Raw genomic sequence first — 14,518 nt, 5'->3', positions numbered from 1 at the left:
GACCAAGATTCAAACGGTGAATACATTTCTTAGGAAACCCTGTATTGCTGTATTAATTTCAACTTATTAAAATTATTAAGAAAAAAAAAACACATGTCTATACTGTTCCTGTACCTTGCAATTAATATACAGGGTGTCCCAAAAATGTTGTACTTTCTTGAAAGGAGCGATTCCTAAAAGTTATTTCAAATGACCTCAGGAATCACCCTGTTCAAAGAGATACAACATTTTTGGGACACCTTGAGGACCATTTTAATGTTGCATAAAAACCCGCAGTCTAGTAATAGTGGCCCTGGTCGTTAAATCAATCTCAAATCTGACTATTGTCTTGTACAAGCTTTCATCACAACGTTTTATATCGGATAACAGATAGGAGAACGAACCAAGGTTACAGGTTCTTCCTAACGAAGTAAAACTATTATCGTGTAATTGCAAAGCAACGCAGCTCTTGCAGTGAGCACTCGGACAAACTTTCGAACACTCGGCGCTTTGAAAGAACAACATCGAGATACCCGGTACATTCGATGCAAGAAATCCTTCTCGCGAGTCTATCTATCATCATCGCGACAAACGATGCCGCCACGAAGACATAAAAACCCCGCGCGAGCAAGCGAGACGAGTGAACTCGAGGAACTTTCACCCGTTTGGGACCGTTTTCGTCACGAGTGGGACAGGCCCGAACAATAACTCGACGCAACGAACAAAAAGTCCCACCGAAATGTCCGGACCAACGGACCGAAAAACTGAGAGAAGCAAATGCGAGAAGCAGGAGCCACAAGTGTTACAACGGGACTGCGAATTTTATACATTTCTGACAAAACCGAATTGGTGAAATATAGAACGGAGAAGACTTGAAATAGATTGAAGAATATTACTACTATCAATATCAATGAATAATATTCATTGGATCGATATCAATGAATAATATCTTCTAGCCGATATATGTGCCTGGGTAGACCCGTGTTGTGGTCATATATCGAGTAAACACTGTAATCAGACTATAAACAAATCGCAATCTTATTATTTGAAAAGAGCTTCGTCTAAACAATCGTTCTCATCAACGCAATTGTCACTCGAGTCTACTGCCAGTGACTTATCCTCAGCAAAATCCAAAAACTAAACGGCATAGGGACATGGGTGCTATCTAATCTCCTCTAGGGACCTTCATCGCCTATATTGTTTATAATAATACAGTTTATACCATCGTCTACTAGATTGAATACAATAATACATTAACACAATTTGTAGGTGCTTAGCAACGTACGATCTCTGCACGGTAAACCCTGACGTCAACGATGTTAACTTAACCCTTCGGACAGCGAAACTTAAAAAGTACTTAGACATTCATAAACTTCAATGTATAAAATTTCGAAAAAAAAAAACATTGTTTCAACAAAAAATCGAGGTCACTTCGATGTTCTAAATATCAATATTCATTTTCTATGGCAGGATGTCGTAGCTGAAGTTTAAGGCAAATCCAACAACCTAGCATACCATGGCCTGGAACCTACATACAAATAATGCTAGAATAAAATTCGGTCGCCCAGAAGTGTAAACATAACACGGCTTGGGTATGTCTCCTGGACGATACACGACGCTGGTAAGATCCGTGTTGTTGACATATATCGAGAATTCACTGAACCTCGCCGTGCGTCGTCCCTGAGGTGTTTAAGGGGGTGGGGGAGGGGAAAGAAGCAACAGCGCGGGAAAGCAGGTAGAATCGTCAACTCACATTGATCGAATATCTTAAGCATCGCTTTCTTCAGCTGCATAATCGTGCGCTGACCGTGGCGATACGCCTCGACGAAGTGGAGCAATCACGTTCATAACCAGTGCCGTCGTGTAGGACCCGAGCGGTGCTCGTCTCTCGTGCTTGAACCCGCCGTTTCGAGAACAGTTCATCCCTTCGCGAGCAGACGAAAACCACCGGCCTAGGTGTCCTTCAAGGACCGGCCGTGCGTCTCGCGGGACACTTGGTCGGCCCGTGGCCCGGGATACTCCGGGACGACCGCATCCTTCTTCCTCAACACTCGCTCACTTTCCTCTCGTTTGTCCTCCGACCGCTCTTCTCCTCGCCTGGTCCTTGGCACTGCTCTGTTCCCGGTGACGGAAAGAGGCTCGGAGCAACGTGAACTGGACGAGTCAACGAGAGACAACTGGACCTGTGCGAAAACAACGCGGTCCCCACTGCCCTCTTCCCTTTTTCCCTATGTCGGTCTCTGGCAGCGTTTATGATCCTCTTCGCTGGTCCTTGGCCCTCTGTGATACAACGCGGGACAACTGCAATTCGTGCGAAACAACACGATCCGAGCGAAAACAACTCGCACCTCACTCTCGTCTTCTCTTTCCTTTTTCTAGGTTGGCCTCTGGCGTTTATGCTGCTCTTCGCTGGCCCTTGGTTCTCTGCGGCGCTGGTGCCGGACCCAATGCGACCCAGAGCAACGCGAGAGAACGTAGCCTAAGCGAGACAACGCGATCCGAGCGAGAACGTCGCCGGGAAACGCGTGTTCGAGCCGAGTTTCGAGGAAGCGGCGTCCCGTCACTTCCGCCGCGCTGGAATTCAGACGATGAATGAACTCGTTCGTGTAATCGCTCCCACGTAGCCGGCCGATCTCTCGCGGGACAAATTCTCTCCCCGATAACACCCACGTGGCCGCCTCTTTCTGTCTCTCTTCCTCTTTCTCTCTCTCTCTCTCTCTCTCTCTCTCTTTCCCGCGCGCGCGCGGCGGATCTCGAAAACCGGCGCAGCCGCCGCCGCCGCCGCCGCTCGAGCGATTCCGTTGAAAGTCACCGAAATCCCCGTTCTCCTAACCGCGAGGTGGACCACGGGCAAGAGGAACCTTTAGCTAAGACAATCGTTAGTCGTACAGAATGTTCAACGACCGATCGAACCGCTCTATCAGAGACGTGGCACTAATTGTGATCACCGGCCGGAAAACCGAGCAGATTATTCATCGAGCGCCGTCCATCAGCGCCGCTGCGGTCTCGCTTGGCCCCGTTAATCACGAAATTGTTTCGGGGAACAACTCTTCCCCGTGTTCTCTCTCTCTCTCTCGCGCGCGTGAGCTCTGTCTCTCGCGTTCTCTTTTTTCTTGATCGTTTTCCTCTTTTTTCGCCAGCGGGCGTATCTTCGCCAGTCTTCGTTCCGCGAACGACTTAAACGGTTGCCGCTCGGGACACGGTTAATTGCCGAACCGGAATTAATGCAGACCCGTTCGATGAACAGCTGACTGCGGAACGGACCGGCCCCCGTCTCTCGCCGATATTCCTCCTCCGTCGACGTCTAACCGAACGAACGGTTTTATCCGACGTTCGAATTATTCTCCGTCTGACAAAGAATACTGACGAGCTGCCTTTGATTTACGAGCACCCTCCCACCAGACGCCTTCCGCTCGTTGTTCTTTTGCTTCTGCCGCGAGCCGGAGAAAAAGCGCGGGTGGTGCGTCGTATCTTCGACGACGTGACTCTCACTCTATCACTCTCTGTCTCTCTCACTCTTCTACTCTCAGCTGGCTTCTTCTCCCGGTCGCTACTTCCAGTCTCACTTCGTCCTTTTTCGACGGCCGATCGGTTTACGATGTTCTTGTTGCGCGCGGCCGACGAATCTCTCGCCTCCACACTTCCACTAACCGTAACAACCTCCGGCTCCGAAAAACACCCTTCCCAAGGTCCATCGATCTTCGATCTCGAGGTTCGAGCGAGGTCCCCTGCTCGATCGACGGACGTCTGGATCTGGTCAACTTGGTTTACACGCGTGTTTACTTTCTCACGTCCGGTGACATCGATCCCGCGAGATCTAACAGCAGATCGCTAACGGATAACGAGCGGCGGCTAACAGATCGATGGATCGACGCCGCGATGCAGCTCTTTCGGAGAACAATGTTCGAACCGTGGTTCCACTTGTCTCACTTGTTCCGCTTGTTTTACTTGTTTGACTCGTTCCACTGGCTTCGGTTGTTCCGTTCGCGTCGGCGAAAGTTCTCTTCGGAAAATCGTCGGGGTTTCGAGGTGGATCTATGGCATCGAGAAGGGATCACTGCCGCGGGGACACACAGACACTGTTTCTCACACCGATTGCGTATGAGCAAAACGCGCGTGCCGCGCAATTCGCACACGTAACGTTCCCCGCGCGAGTTTAACCGCGACTGCCGTGTCGGGATCGAGTCGAGTTACTCTCTCGCGAGCTCGAGCTGAACGAGCTAGAGGGGAGCGCTTGCGAGACGGACGGAGAGAGAGAGGAAGAGAAAGAACGGGAGAGGGAGGAAGAGAGAGAGAGAGAGAGAGAGAGAGAGAGAGAGGGAGGAAGATAACAGAGAGAGACCGACTACGGTCAAACAGAAAGAAGAGTCAAAGAGAGAAGGAGAGAGGACGAGGATAAAAGGGGGAGGGAGAGAACGAGGATTTCACAGCCAGAAGGAAGGAAGATTTCAGAATTCGAGTGCCGGAGAAGGAGAAAGTATCCAGATTCAGCGGAAGAAAGGACGAGAGATTTAGTGACAGAGACAGGCCGGCAACGAAGAAACGGCGAAATTTCGGAGCGCAATGGGTCGAGGCGGTGCGAATTGTCAATCTAGTTAGGTGGAGAAATAAGCGATTCTATTGGATGATTGCAAAAGTTCCCCATTTTGGAACTAAAACGCAGGTGTTTTGAATTTTAAAGTAATAGTTTTCTTTTTTAACCACAGAGCTTGTGTCTTTCATTCTTCGATATAATTTAAAAAAAAAAACTCAAAATTACATATCAATATTCTTTTAATCTTTTTACCGTTTTAAATTTCTCCCACCGATCTTTCTTATAAATGCATCAAATTCGCAGTCATCATCGTTGTCTACAATTGTCATTTTCTACCATGTTTCATAAGCCAGAGGATTTCCTTCTCGTAAAAACAGCGTGGTTTTTATTTTTTCTTCTTTCAATTTATAGGTTTATGTTGCATCAACTGCTAGGTTATTAGCGTTATATATTATATCATTTGTTCGCTGAGTTTTGTTTGCTTGATGAATTGAATAGGTCATTTATTTCTTTTTTGGAAGGTGTTATTGTCTTCGAAAATCGGACACGAATTTTTGCAATTGAAGTGGTTTTAGTATGGTTCTTAACCCTTAAGTGGTACAGTGTTCACTCGGATTACGAAGTATCGTGCTAGGGCCCTTTGTTAGCAATGTTTTCTCATAACATAATGAAATTAGGGTAGCGTTTGGAATATTGCCTCTATTATACAAGTGTTCGCACTAATTCTGAATTTTTTTCTTCTTTCATTTTTAAAAAAACATGAAAATAATGGCTTTAGCCACAATACACCACCAATTTGAATCACACTTTCTACAGTGGCATAGATTACAATCCCACAGTTTAAATTAAAATTAACCAAATACACATGTTGTTAATTCCATTCGAAAGCGTTCTGTCATCTTACAGTGTTTCCGTTTTGTCATAATAATGTTCTTTAATGCAAATAATAGCAACAGACTGAAAATATTGCAAACAGTTCCTCGTAAAACAGTGAGAATCTTCAGTTAAAACTAAGACTGTATTACACTGAGAACTACAAACTAATCAACTAACTGTAACCAAGACTCTGTGCACTTCTACGTAAAGCGTGACTCGACATTTTCAAATTGCCAGTTTATATCGAATAATTTTATTTTCGCTTATACGCGCGTACTAAGCTTCTTACTATAAACCACTTGAAACTATAGGTGGTCATTCGGAACAGAATCGAAAAAAAAAAAATAAAATTTCTAGCACAAAGAGTACAAGCGATCCGCTGTCTGGAGTCTTTTGTTATAAAAAAAAAAAAAGAACGTTCGCTATGTGGAAGATGGCGTAACGCCGCAGCAAACGAGGAAGAACACATCACTGGTCAAACAAAAGTAATCTTTGAACAAAGACTTCCACGAAACACGCGCGAACTCGAGTGACTCGACACGATCTCTCTCCTCCGGCTCGATGACATTTGCGTGAACCGGGGGAATGCACGCGCGTACGAGAAATCGAAAAACCCGATCGCTTATGGTAATTCTCGCTTTTTATCCGTGTAATCGTCGGGAGCCGGATCCCGATGTCGATACCGTGTGCTCTGTTCCGAGTCCGCGAGCGCATTTTAGGTGCCGCGACCGAGGGGGAGAGAGGGGGGAGAGGAGGACAAAAGCGTGTGACGTCTTTATCGTTCCCGGTTTCCGTCTTTCGCGAACTCCTCGTCAAAGGCGTGCAAGTGCAACAATATCAGCAAGCATATTGATTACAGTGGCCGGGTAACAGGCGCGAGATTAATGAAGCTGAAGATTTTTCCGCGACGCGACGGCCGCGCCAGTGGCTAGGAAAATAGAACTCCGAGCTGGGGGAACGTTCAATGGATAGATTCACGTGGCATTTTCTCCTGTAAAGCACAAATTCAAGTGTTTGCGTTTGCGTGTTAACGCTGAACCCATCGAGCGGTAGACGTGATTGGCACGTGTAAAAATTCACCCTTACACAGATCAAATTCGCAAAAGAGTGAATTTGTTTGATTTCAAACGGTGAGTTTGGGGTACAAAAGCGAGAAGATTAAATTTATTTAAAATTGGCTCAATCTTTATTACAAGCTCGAATAATAAAATTTGTGCAATCATTTCCTACGAATGCATCTTGCACAAATTATTGTGGCTTTTTGTCGTGTAGTACACAGACTACTAACATTAGTCACATTAACATCGACATTAAATTACTTTAACATTAAGTCTACCGAGCATTAACTCTCGGACCCCTGCGAGTTCTAGGCCTATGCCCGAGTCATTTCTGACCCACGCCGATATTTCGATATTCTTTCGATATAACCGGCTTTCGTCGTATTTCGGATGAAGAGAAAGAAGAGAGGATAGCGATTTTCTTATTTCGAAATAAAAAGCGTCGTCTTACATCAGAAACAATTGTACATATTTACTTCGAATTGGTACAACTTTATTATAAGTTTAATAAGTAAAACATGTAACACGCAAATTACAGTGTTTGCATTTATGTATTACCATTGGAACAACCGACCACTACAAGTGACTAATCTTTTATTGCTTTTTAAAAATAAAAAAGCAGCGGTCTGTCTCAATCAAGTACAGAGTTTACTCGATATATGTCCAAAACACGGGTCTAGCCAGGAACATATATCGACCAGAAGATACTATTCTTTGATCCACGCTCTAGAGGCCTCGGCCATGACCTCTCACGGGGTATACCCCACGGCAGTGGGGATAGTTCTGGGACTTTTAACGGCTATGAATTTGTGACACATATAGAGTAAACACTGTATTAGCTAATACGGAAAGGCCTAGTTTTACTCCCATTCCATGACATGAAAAATTATGAATTTATCCACCTATTTTATAGAAACAGCCCCCCAGTAAATACTGTGAAGCGGCTGTAGGTATACTAACACCAAAACGGGGCGGATTAGTTCGTTCGAACACGCGAAAAACGCAGATTTCGCGTGACTAATCATCCGCGTTCGACTCGAGGGGACTCTGGTTCGTTAATGGGGAAAGGTGTTGCATAAGATATTCAGCAATTATGCACGAGGCCGAGGTTCCGGCCTGTCCTGTCGCGTAGAAAGCTGAAAATCCGGCTACCGGCGAAATGGCGGAACGTATCGTGACGGCTGTAGTCCGGGAAAGATGTATATGTATCACGGTTCCGAAGCCGGGAGGACAGATAAAAGTTGTTATCTGCTCTGTGTTGGCCGTCGGGTATGTGCTTACATCGGCTTTCGTGTGATAACCGCGCGCTTGTTCGTCTATTTACGTAAGTATAACGCCTGGCAAGAGACGAAGCTGGAGGTAGAAAGGCGAGAAGTGCACGTCGATTATGCTCGTTCGTGTTCCAACCAGCATTCGACGCGAATTCGATCACGACGATTGGCACATTGTCGACGACTCTGCTGCTCTGGCTCCAGGTTTTGGCAGGATTCGGTCGAAGGCAATCTGATTACACGTCGATTGAAATGTAACCGTCAGTTCGACTGCAAGTTGCTCTACCATCAGGACCAACTCGCCAGGAGCTTACATAAATCGTGTCGGTTAGTGTTAATTAGGCGGCGGATTTTATACGTTTATTATAAGAATGAATAGGTTGAACGCAATCGTAACTATATTTGAAATCCAAATCTTGTGTCCGTTAAATCGACGCTGCTTTAAATATTTATTAGGATAATTTATTTTTGGAGTAAATGAATAGAATTTCATAGAGATTACTTTTGACTGTAAAATATATTTGAACTGTTCGAAGAATTGTTGGGCAAATTCGTTAAGTAAAGGCTACGAATTAATTTGTACGCCTTATACTTTCGACTTATTCAAATGATTAGAAAAGGAAATATATTTTAATTTGACTCTCTTTTCTTTTAAATTGATTTGGATAATTTTTATTTTGCACAAAGATCCGCAGTCTAGTGATAATTTGCGATGTTTCGTTTCGTCTCCAATCGTGGAATTGAATCATTAAATTTTAGTCGCTCTCAATGAACTGTGCAATTTGAAATAGCAGAAGGATTCAAAGAATGTAGGAGTGTCGATATATTATCTGCAACTTATTAATATTATTATCTAATTAATTAGAACTAGACTGTGAATTTTATACATTTATGACAAAAACGGGAAGAACATTATATGCAAAATAGTAGAAAATATATAAAGAAATTAAATGTACTGTTATATTGTTCTCATCTTATTAAAAGTGTCACAAAGAAATAAATGCCTATGTATCTGTGTCTTGTAACTGATGCAAGCAATTTTTATTATGCATAAAGACCCACAGATATCAGCAGTGTGTGATCAGATTGTATTGATTGATTGATTGATTGATTGATTGATCGACTGATAACGTTAACTGGTTTTCTCTGGTTTTTACACATAATGGTGGCTAATTCTTATTTTGAAATTGTTTGTTACAGGATATTACATTGTATTTTTTATTTCATTATGTTGTTTATGCTTTCTTGCACTTATTAACATCAACCTTGCGAGAGCGGTATAAATGTAGTAGGATTGAATATAGGCTTGTGCATTTGTAGCATATTAAAGATCACAAAAAGCTGCAAAGTTAAATATTTATATTTCCGTTATATTTTGCATTAAACATTTATGTTTTCATTCACTGTTTTTATGAGATTTTTATATTAGCTCGAAGATATACATTGTTTCTTATACATATTGTGACAGGATGACTTGTAAAATGATTTGTATCCTTTCGACACAGCAATTGATTGCAAAATGTCTTCAATGATTTCCGCTTGTCATTTTTAATATTCATAATTCGATTCACTGTTTTTAATATTCTTCTGTGACATATTTCCCTCGATACAAGCTCACCCGAAATTAATTTCGTTAATTAATTTTTTTAAATCAATATGGCGGCCTATTCCAAACAAGTTTGTGAGTCACACGCATCTGGTTAACATTTGGTTCCAGATGTAAATATGTCTAATCTAAATTTTAATCCCCTTTTCAGACAATATAACAGCATTGACATTTACTCACATGCCACGAGTGAAACTCAGAAATCTCGGCTGGCACTGCCATGTTACTCGCCTAACGAGATCATTTACTCCGCTAGAAAATAATTAAATCGAAAGCCATAAAAATGAGTGAACTCGATGAATGTTGTCCAGCTGAAATTCGCATGGCGGCGGCTATCAGTTGCTAATACACGAGTGCCCTAACGAAATTAACATGCCCGTTTCCGGTTGATCGCAATGTAGCAACTTAGAGCAGCCGGCGACAATAAATTACAATTAAGTTACCAATAAAGATATCGGGCTGGCCGGGTCGTTGCATTGGCGCATTCGCTGCACAATTATAAATATCAACGGCGACGAGGTAACAACGACGCTTTTTTGGATTAAGTATATATGTATATACAGGGTGTTCAAAAAACCATTCAATATTTATATGGTATATAGAACATATTTGCTAACATCATGATACTACTGGCCTTTTGATATTTACAGAAGATTTTCCACGTGTCCTCCTTCCCTCGAAACACAACTGACGGATTCTGGATGAAATTTACTGTCGGCACTTGAATGAGGACATTCATAACGCGACTTATAAACACTGAAGTAAGCTTCGCATGCGATGGAAGTAAGTGAGTTGATCATAATGCTAGCAAACAAAAATGTTCATATTTCAGAAACGGTTGACCTTTTGACCTATGTTCTCTAAGGCTTTTTTACTCAGCACCGTCTATTCTATGTACCATATAAATATTGAATGGTTTTTTTTAACACCCTGTATATATATATTTCTCCGTTTCCCCTTTCCTGTTGCCGCCCCGTTTTTCAAGCAAATTGCGCCGCGCTACGTGGGCGAGTTAATTAGACGCTTACTTACGCGTGACGAAACAAACACGACGACGACGACGACGACGACAACGCACGGGCCTCTGGGTTTTTAATGAATTCCAACAAATCTCACCGTCGTCGTGGGCCGAAATAATGTCACGACGATTAGTCATCATCAAGCACCTTCGCGATAGAAGAGCCGCTGGAAATTTTTTTTTTCGACTTCCTCTAAGCGATTAGTAGGCCAAATCTACAGCTACTGGCAGTCAAACTAGCACCGCGCGGTAACATTTTATTCGGTTGTTGCATATGCCCGATTTTAAAATGCCAATTATATCGATCAAGAAATACAGTTTTGAAATAAAAATGCGAGGATAAAATTAAGATCTTAAATCATAGATTTAATCAATAACCAGAGTTGTGCGAGAACCCGAAAATATCAGAAACCCTAAAACCCCACGATCGGGACGAGTTGGGTCGGATCGGGTACCCGAAAATTTCGAGATTCCCGAAGGAATCGGGTTTCCCGAAAATTTCGAGGATCCGACTACCGTTTCTCGAACTACAGTGTTTCCTAGGAGTGTGCGAGAACCCGAAATATCGGGAACCAGTTACCTATGTAGTCGGGATGAGTCGGGAAGAGGTTGCATTGGGTCGGGTCGGGTTCCCGAAAATTTCGAGATTCCCGAAGGAATCGGGTTTCCCGAAAATTTCGAGAATATAACATATGACACTCTTGAAAATAATTCAAATCCGTCCAGAACCCGAAAAAATTTCGTGTTCCCGACCCGATCCAATATTTTGGGTTCTCGCACGCCCCTAGTGTTTACTCAATGTATGTCCAAATCACTGGTCTAGTCAGGGACATATACCGGCTAGGAGATACTATTCTTTGATCCACGCCGAACGTAGAAAAGGACAGCGAAGCTCTAGAGGCCTCGGTTCTGGGGCTTTTATCGGCTAGGCATTTAGGACATATATAGAGTACACACTGTATCTTGTAGAATTTTCTAAATATTCTTTTAATTTTCATGCGTTTCGAATAAATGAGTCAATGCTTGTCAAAATGTTTTTTTTTATTCGTCGATTAAAACTAGAAACACCATTTCCGAACATAGTTTAACGAAGTTGCGAACAATAAAAAGAAATGCATGTTTAACCGCTTTAATATAGAAAATCCTTTCCAAAGGTTTATAACAATATTTTGGACAGGTTACAGTCTAAAGTAGACGAAACTTTAATTTCGAAAATAGATGTTCTTTTCAGAGTAATTAATAGAGTAAAGGGTTACCTATACAGTGACGTAAATCTTCGACCGAGTTTTAATTGAAAATGAGAAGGTTTAATTAAGTGCAACAGCAGTTTAGTGAAATTGAACTAGTCTTCGGAACAACTAATTATATAGACGACCGGCTCGCAGTGCGTTAAGTAACTTTTATTCAACTTCTAGATAGAGAGAGAGAGAGAGAGAGAGAGAGAGCATATTCAAATTAATAATGATCAGTGATTATCAATTATTTACGCATATTCCATTAACTCTTTCGAATATAATTCATTATTTAAAGATTAAACAAGAGAGATTCATAAAATGCTATGTTATCTATACTATATAAATTGTTCTTATGTCTCGAAAGTCACATGATAAAAGAATTTATTTATAAACGTTCAATTATAAGAACTTGGGATACATTATTCGTCTGTGAACTTGAAATTCACATCGTAAATGACTAATAGCGAATTTCTACGTCCTTGTTTAAGCAACACCAAATTGTTAACAAATTCGAATATTATGTTCGAAATATTACATAATCATTCTGAATTATTCATTTCTTGAAGACACGTTATTTAAATGAAAATTCTTTTCTACACAAGCGCGTCGTTTCTTCAAAACTTTAGATTTGAAAGAAACTGTAAAACTCCACTAGAGGCTAGAATAAATTTTAAGCTAAATCTTTTAATTTGTTTTATTTGAGTTGGGTGCCAACGTAAATTTCTTGGGACATTGATCAAATTTGGCGCAAGGAGCACGAAACTATTTCCAGAGTTGCAGCACACGGCATTTTCAATAACCATAACAAACATCCCGCAGTAAAGAAACATATTAAACGTTTGTGGTAGGTACCATTGCATGTATCAGAACGGACATTTCTGGAGCATCGATATCCTATAACGCGACGAACTTTCATGCAATACGATCAAACAGATGTCTTGGACGAGAACGGAGGAATCTCTTTGGGGGACATCGAGAAGGTGGATAATGGCGTTGCAAGAAACGAATGTTCCATAGAGATTCATGATATCGGTCATGCGCTCGCGAGAACGGTATACCTTTACCGAAAGAGGCGCGACACGAGCTTACAAAACACGATACTAATGACTAGACTGCTCTTTATGCGAAATTAATATTTTCTGCATCAAGTGCAAAAGCCAGGAACATCCATCCAGCCAGGGCATCTCCATCTTTCTTAAATAGAATACGGTGATGCGAAAAGTACCATTTTTCGTACAATCTTGATCTATTTTTAACTTGCTACCAGTTCTTTAAAGAAGAAATAAATTAATACAGACAATTTTAACTTTGAGTCAAAATATTCGATTTAAATGATTACGTTTAAAATACAAGGTTCAATAAAAAACAGAAAACAATTTCTTAAATTTTTATATAGCACAAGTAACTTTAACAATTCTAAAATTCAGTTCAGTTTGAGCTGAATTGCATATTATTATTGGTATTATAATTGTACCACAGACGTAAAACTTTTGATATGCACGGAAGTAATACAATTTTGAAGAACAATAACGAATAGTCTTTTGTGAGAGCCTCTCAGTGTCATTTTACTCATTTCAAAATATTTTTTAGGTTAATTATACTCGTAATACTTGTTATCCTTAACTAAGCGTGACTTATTAGCTCCTTATTCAAAATTATCACTGTTGGTATACGGAACATGGGACTGTGGACGTGTTAATTGAGATTGCGGGAGACGCTTGTGCTTTATTACTGTTATTAAATTTCATTATTACTCTTTGTCCTGGTCTCGAAAAGCAACCGTAAATGTCCCATGATATTGTCGGCACAGATGATCCTTTATTAGAGTAATTGACACTTTTACAAATGATTATCGCTGTGACGGTTTGCAGCTTACACGTTAATTAACGGATCTCATGAATGACAAAAAGCGGAACAAAGTTTAATCATATTGCTCAGCGTAATTTAAATGAGTCGCCTTAGCTTGTATGAGTGAATAAGTTACCTTTCAACTAAATGCAATTATAATGTCGCTTAGAGAATGAGCAAATCTGGTGGTTTATCTTTCGAACATATGTAACCGTTCTATAAATTGTTAATAGTCGTTGTTAATATTAATCAACGGGGTTTGAACGCGACTTGGATTTTTTAAGAAAATCGTATATTATCCGGTATTGAAAACCGATTTTTACATTCGAAAAACCCGTTCCACAGACTAATGGCAATTCATGTTCTTTAAAATCATTTCCTGGAGAAGAATACCAAGTCAGATAAAAATGTGTAATTTATATTTCGTATATAGCTTTTAGATAATTTAGATCCTATATAAATCTTATATGGTTTAAGATTGATTTTTGCAACCTCTCGAAAAACATCTCTGTATCACTCTCCACCATTTTCACTAGGACAATTATGGATTGCAGTAGAGGAACAATGGGGATAAAAATCTCGAGAATATTGTAAAGATGTAGTAAAAGGTATACAAAAACGATTTGCATCCGTTAGAGCAGTCAAAGGTTCTTCAATACAATATTCAATATACAGTGTTTACTCTATTATATATCCGAAATGCCTAGCCGATAAAAGTCCGTGAACTATCCCCGCGGCAGTGGCCAAGAAGCTCGAGAGACCTCGGTCGATCTGCTGGCCGATATATGTCTGTGGCTAGACCCGTGTTTTGGAAAATATCGAGTAAACACTGTAAATCTTGGTTAGTATTTTGGACTGGAGCAAAATCGAGTCAGGAATGAAATACTGTAACTAGTAAATTAAATGTAACAGAATAAAAATATTCGTGCTCGAATGAATATAAAATCAAGTGCCCCTTGAGTATTTCGTAATCCCGTTATAATGAACTCACAAAGAATGATTTTCTGGAAAAATGATTCCATTCGTTCGATTTTGCTCTTCACTGTATAAACTGTTCTCAATACCGTAGTGAGTAGCTTGAGCAAGGTTTAAC

The 14,518-nt window shown here is 41.1% G+C and overlaps 1 protein-coding gene across 6 annotated transcripts in view; it reads right to left on the bottom strand.

Annotated features, from left to right (window-relative positions):
* LOC143365642 (dual 3',5'-cyclic-AMP and -GMP phosphodiesterase 11) overlaps positions 1-14,518 on the bottom strand; it is a 173,672-nt gene that overhangs the window by 88,119 nt on the left and 71,035 nt on the right. For 2 of the 6 annotated variants that reach the window (XM_076805995.1, XM_076805997.1), the window contains exon 1: positions 1,733-4,196. The exons of 3 other annotated variants lie outside the window; for them this stretch is intronic. In XM_076805995.1, the coding sequence (XP_076662110.1) occupies positions 1,733-1,734 (2 nt within the window). In that variant the 5' untranslated portion in view covers positions 1,735-4,196. Of the gene's footprint in view, positions 1-1,732; positions 4,197-14,518 lie in introns of those variants that run through there. One more of the 6 variants, XM_076805998.1, reaches the window with a different exon arrangement.

This window comes from Halictus rubicundus, chromosome 2 (assembly GCF_050948215.1).
Source record: "Halictus rubicundus isolate RS-2024b chromosome 2, iyHalRubi1_principal, whole genome shotgun sequence".
Classification (NCBI taxonomy): Eukaryota; Metazoa; Arthropoda; class Insecta; order Hymenoptera; family Halictidae; genus Halictus; species Halictus rubicundus.
The sequence above is the reverse complement of the archived record's forward strand: the minus strand, read 5'-3'. Positions and strand labels throughout refer to the sequence as shown.